Source organism: Triticum dicoccoides, chromosome 5B (genome assembly GCF_002162155.2).
Source record: "Triticum dicoccoides isolate Atlit2015 ecotype Zavitan chromosome 5B, WEW_v2.0, whole genome shotgun sequence".
NCBI classification, from domain to species: domain Eukaryota; kingdom Viridiplantae; phylum Streptophyta; class Magnoliopsida; order Poales; family Poaceae; genus Triticum; species Triticum dicoccoides.
This window is the reverse complement of record NC_041389.1, coordinates 6445196-6454453: the sequence shown is the minus strand read 5'-3', so window position 1 is coordinate 6454453 and position 9258 is coordinate 6445196. Positions and strand designations below refer to the sequence as shown.

At 41.8% G+C, this 9258-nt stretch overlaps 1 protein-coding gene across 1 annotated transcript in view; it reads right to left on the bottom strand.

Moving 5' to 3' along the window:
* Nucleotides 1–7484: 7484 nt before the first annotated feature.
* Nucleotides 7485–9258, bottom strand: part of LOC119306999 (uncharacterized protein At2g29880-like) — a 5369-nt gene continuing 3595 nt past the window's right edge. The window contains exons 2-6 of the mRNA XM_037583080.1: nucleotides 9053–9164; nucleotides 8902–8967; nucleotides 8699–8818; nucleotides 8197–8595; nucleotides 7485–8117 (exon numbers count right to left, since the gene is read on the bottom strand). Of these exons, the coding sequence (XP_037438977.1) occupies nucleotides 7570–8117; nucleotides 8197–8595; nucleotides 8699–8818; nucleotides 8902–8967; nucleotides 9053–9164 (1245 nt within the window). The 3' untranslated portion in view covers nucleotides 7485–7569. The remainder of the gene's footprint in view (nucleotides 8118–8196; nucleotides 8596–8698; nucleotides 8819–8901; nucleotides 8968–9052; nucleotides 9165–9258) is intronic.

Here is a 9258-nt window from a genome sequence, read left to right as displayed (position 1 = left end):
ATCATCTTCTCCTCCTTAATTTTTCTATTTTTTTCCTTCAAGAAATTGTTTTCTTCTTCAACTAAATTTAACCTCTCGACAATAGGGTCGGTTGGAATTTCCGGTTCAACAACCTCCTAGATAAATAAAATCTATGTCACGTTGGTCGGCATAATTGTCATAAACAATGAATGAACCAATAGTTATGAAAAGATAATATATACCACATCCGAATCATAGACAGGACGAGGGCCGACGGGGGCGGATACCAAAACCATCGCACTATATAAGATGCAATAATAAAAGTAAGAATATAATACAAGTATCTATCTAAACATACAAGTAAGAATATTTTTCCTTTCAGAAAGAAGATAAGAACAAGAGGCTCACCACGGTGGTGCCGGCGATGAGATCGGCGCGGGTGATCGACGACGGTGAAGACGGGGACGGGGCGTGACGGACCGCTAAATCTAGACAAATATTGAGGAAAATGGAGCTTGGCGGTCGAGCTTGGAGGGGAGAAAGCTTAAGTAGTATGGCTCGGGCATTCCATCGAACACCTCGTGTGCACAGGAGGTGAGCTAGAGCACCACAAAGCTCTCCCCTCGCTGGCCACGAAAAACAGAGCACTGGGAGTGGTCTGCTCGCGAGCAGGGGGTATATATAGGCACCACCATTGGTCCCGGTTGACAGCACGAACCGGGACTAAAGGTTTGCCTTTGGTCCCGGTTCGTGCCACCAACCGGGACCAATGGTGGTGGGCCAGGAGCGAGGCCCATTGGTCCCGGTTCGTCCCTCCAACCGGGACCAAAAGGTCCAGACGAACCGGGACCAATGGCCCACGTGGCCCGGCCGGCCCCCGGGGCTCAAGAACCGGGTCCAATGCCCCCATTGGTCCCGGTTCTGGATTGAACCGGGACTAATGGGCTAGACCGGCCTAGACCATTGCCCCCTTTTCTACTAGTGTATGGTCACTAAAAGATGAGTTCTCCTTCTATTTCTTTTTAGTTTGCATATAAAATTTGGTCAAAGTCAAGCTTTATAAAGTACGACTAACTTTATATTAAAAAATATCAACACTCAGAATATGAACTCAATATTAGCACATGCATCATGAAATGTATTTTCGTACTATATAGTTTTTGTATTGTAGATGTTCATATTTTTCGATATAAATATGGTAAAATTTTGCGTAGTTTGACGTCAAACAATTTTTTTTTTTTTGCGGAGTAAAAAGAAATGAAGGGAGTATTTAACAAAAAAAAACCTATCACATTCCATCCAACCCTAACAAAGAACTAAAACTCTACAAAAATTAGCAAACATCTACCATTTTTGACTAATCTTTTTCCAAAAAACTACCATGTCACATAAGTGATCGATTCAACCGTTTTAAGCAGGATTATGATAGGATGGGCTCGCACCAGGCTCACCTGTTATGGCTGGCACTTATGTTTGACCATTATGATAGTACAACCCCACATGTCAGCCGTCTCTCTCCTCCATCCACTTCATTTTTCTCTCTTGGACATTTTCTCAAATACCACAAATGAATCTCCCCTATTGCGACTCTCTCTCTCTCTCTCAAACCCAAAACCCAAAATCCTAAACCCTAAAAACCCTATGGACAATGCCGGTCCCGGCCCCGCCATGGTACTCTCCTGGCCTTGGCCATCCTCGTCACAGCGCGGCGAGGGCTGGGGGTCGTCCAAGGGCGACCTGCTGCTGGTGCTCCAGGGGAACCTGAGCGGGCCCGCGGGCGATCGCCCTCCAGCAGAGCTCGATCAGTGGACAGGAAACAGCAGGGTCGACGAGTGGACATGTCCACCCGCTGTCGCTCTAGGCCACGGCCGCGGCCTTCTAGTGCGGCACTGCCTGAGCTCGGAGCTGCCTGCCCTCCTTAGAGTTCATGAGCTGCTCCGCCGAGTGGTTCGCTTGCTTCACAGGAACATGACGCTGCGGTTCAGGTGCCCATCTAGCCACGCGAGGCACTCATGTCGCTCTTCCACCTCGTCGGTGCCAAAGAGGAAAGTCCCTAGCCTGATGCAAAACGCGTGAGGCACTGGGACACCGGAACGGGTGGAAGGCCAAGGATATCAACAGGGGTGTCACCTAGGTCGTGAAAGCTTTTTATGCCACTCAGAGAAATTTAGAGGAAGAAGACGAACTAACATGTGGGCCACACATGTTGACGGTCAAAGTTAACGGACTTGACTTTTATAAACCTGATGGGTGGGCCCCGCCTGTCATAATCGGGTTAAATGCTCGAAACGGTACTTAACTCGAAGTGGTAGTTTTTTTGCGAAAGATTAGTCCAAAAGTGCTAGGTTTTAGCTAAATTTTTAGAGTGGTTGTTTTTATTAGGGTTGGACGGAATGTGGTAGGTATTTGTTAAATACTCCTAAAAGATCTATAAAACCTTATACAATAAGATTTGTAAACCAAACTGGGATTATCTACACATGAGCCGTGTACCGACTTACATTGTTCCTTTCATAGTGCTTATTTGGTGGGTATATGAACTCCCAAAGAGCCTGGACAAACCAAAATCTCCTATTTTGGGAACCAATTTGTCATCCAGCAATACATTATCCGGCTTTAAGTCTAGATGAAAAATCTTCTTTTCTTCTCCTTTATGAAGGTGGTGCAGGCCCTCACAAGTCCCCTTAATTATATTGTATGTCGCCGGCCAATTATGGATGCACGAATCAGCTGTAGAAGGAAAAAAATGTCTTATGTCATACACATAACATGGCAAAATGATACCTTCATTGCAAGGTAGATGGTAGCATAGCAGAATTGAGGTAGAGTACCATCATACCAGAAATATGCTTGGCAAGGCTTCCTCCCTTCATATCACTGTTCAAGCAAACTTCCGATTCACCGATTAATCTTTCGATTTATCGCTAATCGGAGGGTGACTGATAAGATTATGCCTTATCTTTGCCGTTTATCTTTTGGACCGATTTATCATTCTGACAAACGATTTATCAGGAATCTACCGATATATTAGACCTATTCATCGCACTATGTTGGCAAAAACTATGTTTGTTTATGTTTTGTGGACCTTGTTACGGAATATGTACTATTGCCCTATTTTGTTTGTCATTTTACGAGGAATAAAAGGCTAGAAATCAAGGTAACACTTCTGTAAAATATTGTTTTAGTGTTGAATATAGTGTATTTTAGTGTTGGGAACCTAAGATTTGCAAAAAAAATATCCGATTAATAGTCGACCAATAAAATCGATTAATCGGCCGATTTCCGATTAATCTCTAATCCCTAGCTGACCGACACGATAACGATAAGCGATATCCTCGACATTGCTTCATATACTCAAAGCAGAGAGCTCTGTTTATTACTTGAGACCAAACTAACTCACCTTCATATTCAACATCTCTGTGTAATATCTCATAGCAGTAACCAATCATCCGTATGACATTTTTATGCCGAACCTTCTTAAGGTTACGGAATTCATTATCAAATGACTCGTCATTAACTCCTTGGACGGGAAAAAGCTTCTTGACAGCAATTTCGTCCCCATTAAGCTCTCCCTGTTCATATTGACCATATGATAATTACAAAAAACATAATACGATTAGTTAGTATAACAAACATAAATAATTGACCATTCCTACTATGTAAACATCCCCATAGCCACCAGGACCAATTTTCATCTTCTCTGAAAACTCCTCTGTGATTGCTTGTAACAAACAATTTGATATATTGTGGATCGGACGAGGACATTTTATCTGACAAGTATTGCATATTGGATGTTGTTTTTTTTTCCTTTTCTGGAGAATCTATATTAGGACAATATGTATTTTAAATTTAATTTTCGCCAACTACAGTCATGGTCACTCAAATACTAACAACATCCTCATGGATATCCCTCAAAAAAAGTATCGCGATGGAAGTACTATTTGGAGTGTTTGCTGGCCCACTAAATAATTGGAATAAAACAATCTTCACCAATTAACTTGTCAGGAAACCCTTCATCATCCGGTTGGATTTACCTACAAGCTTTCGCGTGTAGAACTACCAATCTTTTTGTACTATATAATACATATCTATATCTATATCTATATCTATACCTACTATTAAAGGGAGGTGATATTCTTGGTTTCGCCCCGCTCCGTTTGGTCCCGCTTCAGTTATTTCACCTACGCTATTTTGTTTCGTTACTTGCCACCTGTTTTGGGCCAACGAAGGAAGCCCATCTGGCGGTGCACTATGGCTCAGGTCCAGAGAGTTGGCAAAAAATAAAATTGCCGATGGGAGGGTTTGATCTCATAACCTGCCAACCGGCCACACACAGCTTGTCCAACTGACCCAACTAGAGATATGAGATAAAAAAAATTCTCCCGTTGCAATGCACGGGCCTTTTTGCTAGTGCAGAAAAAAGGTAACAATAAAAATATTACTTGAAGAACTAGGTAAACTATTTCTAAACGGGCAAATACTTTCATCATGAAATCCCTGGCAGACTAGAAGTAGAGGAAACTACTTCCTCTGTCCGGAATTAGTCGTTGCTCAAATGGATGTATGTAGCACTAAAATAGAGTGCTAGGTACCATCTGTTTGAGCGGCTAATAATTCCGGAAGCAGCGACTAGGAAGCAAATTAAAAACAGCCACAGCTGAACTTACCCGGAGGAAGAGGAAGAGAGAATCTGCAAATGAACCCCTTGCCGTTGGTGGCCAACTTCTTCCGGGGAATTGATGGGTGGCGCCGCCGATGCCAGCCTCCGCGCTGCGGCCCGTCAGCACCACCACCTGCCTCGGCGTCGGCTGCTCCGTCCCGGTCCCGGCCGGCCTTAGCAGCAGCGGCAAGGCGTAGCAAGTTGATTAAGCAGTTTTGGGGATGTGACTGCTGCCACCGCTACTCTCTAGTGAAGAAGGAATGCGTCTTCTGACTTCCAGCTTAACAGTAAAATCATTAGTAATTACAGGAGAGCCTAGTTGGCCTTGATGACAAGAAAGATTCCAATCCATGTCTGTCGACATTGGCATCGATCGTGGCCCGTTGCAACTTGCACATAATTTAAACATCGGGCCACTTGCTATGTCGGCCCGAAACCTTTCAACGCCGCCGAGGGCAGCTGATCAGCCTTATCTACCCCTCAAAAAAAAAAAAAGCTGATCAGCCTTATCTTTGAATAGGAACTTGATCAGCCCTGTCTTTGGTTCGGAGTGACTCGGTCCAATCATTTCAATATGTTTTTTAATTTGACGCTGCTACGGGGACCAAAAGCCGGCCTGAACGATTTTCATTTTCATAAATAAATTAAGATGCATGCAACACAACGGCTACAACGTTTAGCACCATAAACAAGATTGAGATACATCACAGGGACTACAACAGATAGCATCTGACGCTCATGAGAATGAACATGGAACAACAGAAGCAGATCCAGAAACGAGTTACACAAGCAGCCAACGTTAAAACTTAGGCCTCCTTTGGTTCAAAGGATGGGAATTTTATAGGAATAGGAAAAGTATAGGAAATGAGATGTATGCATTTCCAATCCTATGGCTGCTCAGATCATAGGAATAGGAAATTACATGCCCTTTGGTTCACAGGATAGGAACACACATAGGAAACATAAAAAAATAATATTTTAATTTAAAGCAACTAGCCGTTAGTTGCTCTCAAGCAACTAGCCGTTACATGGCTGTACTAGCTTTCTCTCCCTATATATCATCTTATTGTGGAGATCAAAACACACACATCTCATCTTCAGAATACACACAAATCTCATCTTCAGTTTATGGTTAGCTAACCAAAGAAGGAACCCCTCCAGCAGCTTCTAGCATGGTCGTCAACAACAACCAGGATAACATAAACAACAGGTTAGTACATATGCATTGACAATATGATTTAGCTCCATATTTTCTTTGCTGATCCACATCTCACTGATAGAACATACAAATATTTTCAGCATTTCTTGCTGATTTACACACATTTCAATGGATCCAAGCTATCACAGGAGGTCACAGATGGAGGATGAATTCATGTTATTTGTCTTCCCTACCATGGAAGAAGGAAGGGAGAAAAAACCAATGCATACATCTAGTCTTACAGGAGCTGCTTATGTCCAGGAAATCTTAAATGGGCATGAAAGCTTATGCAGAAGGCATTTCAGAATGGAGGCTTACATCTTTCATGCTCTAGTTGAGAAGCTGCGTGAGAATGAAATACTTGAAGATTCTACAATAGTCTCCTTGGAAGAAAAGGTTGCCATATTTTTATATGCAGTTGCAAAAAATGCTAGTAATGAAACCTTGCAGGATAGGTTCCAGCACAGTGGGCAAACCATCAGTCGACACTTTGGAGATGTACTAGAGGCAATTACAAAGCTTGCAAGCATCTATATACGCCCACCTTTTCTTCGACCACATCCAGTCTTGAGGAGATCACATTTCCATCCCTACTTCAATGTAAGCATACATTTTCATATATTTCTGACTTTGTATTGGTAAATGTAATATGGTTGTTTGAAGTTTTATTCAAAATAATATCTCATGATATAATATGAATACAGGATTGCATTGGTGCTATTGATGGTACACATATTCCAATGACTATCTCACCACATGAACAAGAGCCATATCGAAACAGAAAGCAAACAATCACACAAAATGTTATGGTTGCATGTGACTTTGATTTGAGGTTTGTGCATGTGCATCCTGGCTGGGAAGGATCAGCCTCGGATGCAAGGGTTCTCCAAGATGCACTTAACCATGGATTTCAGGTACCTCATGGTAAATATTATCTTGTAGATGCGGGCTATGCAAACACACCACAGTTTCTTGCCCCATACCGTGGAACTAGATACCATTTGCAAGAACAAGCACAAGTACGTTAAAGGCCGCGGAATCGTAGAGAACTATTCAACCTTCGCCATGCACAATTACGGAATCATATAGAGAATTATTGGCATAGTGAAAAAGAGATTTCCAGTTCTGAAAGTTGCTACACACTATTCCCCCGGCAAACAAGTTGACATATCAACGGCATGTTGTGTCCTACATAATTTCATTCGGCTTCATGATGGAGATGTCTCATGGCTCAACAATGACACTCCAGATATTGACCCACATCTAATTGTGGACGTGCCCACGGGAGATGAAAACTACACTAGTGATGTTGGAGCATTCAATAACACAAGAGAAGCAGGAAACCACCTACGGGATTATATAGCAGATAAACTGTGGGAGGACTATATTGCAAGAAGAGCTTGATATATGCATTGTAACGTGTACCGCAAACAAATGTATGGCAAAAAAATGTACTGCAAACCAAGATTATGGCATGTCGAAATTGTAATATTCATTAAAGCAAAGTACTAGATGCCATGTTCGTTTTCTGCAACTACTACATGCTTGCTCTTTCATTTTCTGCAGCAAGTAGTTCTACCAAAATATTACCCAGCCATGTACTTCTACTCCCTAGTTCAGCTTTCTACTTCAAGTAATTCTACCAAAATACAACCTAGCTAGCCACACACTTTGTTTGCGTCCAACAAAAGACTCCACGCATCTTAAGTGCTATGCCAAAATACTACCTAGCAGCCTGCAAGTAATATGTTTAGATATGCCCAATCTGCCTTTTGAGCCAGGCTAACCTTGGTTCATCCGTAGAAAACGATAGGAAAAGCTCTCTATTCTCCTTGCTTTTGAAGATATCAGCAGCCATCACCATATCAGCCATTTGTAGACCAGGTAGACGTTCAAGTGTTGTGACACACCTACTGATGCTATAGGGATCCTCAAGCTTCTTCTCCTCAATAGCTGCAAACCGTTCAATTTCTTCTTTCTTGAGCTTCAAGTACTTCTCTTGAAAATCACTATTTTTCTGCCTCTTTGTGGGTCTTGCTCCACACATTTCCGGTGTTTTCACAAACTGAGAATTCATTTGTGTGGAGCGCCTTGATGGGCATTGCTGCTGGGGAAAATCAGAAGTGTCTTTCTCACCTTCTTCTTCAATGGGAAAATCAGCAGCATTTATATTAGGTGAGGGTGATCCATCATAATCATTGGTCCCTTGTGATTCTGCAAATTTGGTTTGTGATGGTTCTTTATCCCTATCTGCATAATAGTCCATGCCACGCCTATTCCTTCCTTCAGCATACCGTCCTGGAGATAATTAAAAACTAGTGAGAACATGCTTACAACACAGAAAGTGTTTGTCTCTCCATACAATGTTATAGCTTACCTTCATACAATGCAAATAAATCATCATAATATGGAAAGTGCTTGTCTCTCCATATGAGTGCATCCGTGTTACGACGCTCCGCAAATGATTCCCAAACGGCATCTGGGGCAACAACTTTCATTCCGATACGGTCCCAACCAAAGCCACTCTCAGCTGCCAACTCTTTCACAGTGCGGAAGTCTTTCTTCAGATCCTGTTCCTTTTGTTTCACTTTTTTAACATCTAGTGACAAGCCAAACTTTTTGTTTATGTTATCCACAATCTTATTCCATGCCTCTTTACTCCATGCATTCTGAGTTCTATAACCTGGGACATTAAAATCTTTCAGCTGTTGAATAAGATATAGCTTCATTTGGTGACTCCACTTGGCTCTAGGAAGACTCTTCTTGGACTTTGAAACTGCAAAGCAAAGAGCTATATTACATAATATGCAATTGTGCTTCCATGATTAAATTTCAGTAATTCACCACATTAACAAGACTGAGATTAAGAGATTTTGTACCACTATCCTCATGCTGCCTTGCACTCCTTTGGTCAAAGTCGAGGTCATCACAACGCTGCAGCGTACCAAAATTAGGACGGCGTCCTATGATCCTTTGACTGAACTCCAAGTCATCAAGTCCTGAAATACACAAAATATTATGCTGTTGTGCTTCCGTATTAATTTCACCAAATTAACTTAACCAAGAATAAGAGAATCAATACCATTGTCCTGACCAATATTTGTTTGGTGTCCTGTAGCTCCTTGAGTAAACTCCAGGTCATCAAGTCCTTGAATATATTGAACATTATGCAATTGTGTTTCCATGATTAAATTTTACCATATTAAATTGAATAAGAATAAGAGAAATTGTACCATTGTCCTGATGGTGACCAATATTTGGACAAGGTATTGTAGTCCTTTGACTGAACTCATGGCCTTGAATACCAAAGTCTATCATCCTGCCTTGATCATCCATCTGAAGAAACTGAATCGTATTATTAGTGGGACTAGTGAGATAGTAAAATATGTACTGTTATGTAATAAAAGAAATTACGTTTTAATAAGACATATAATGGGAC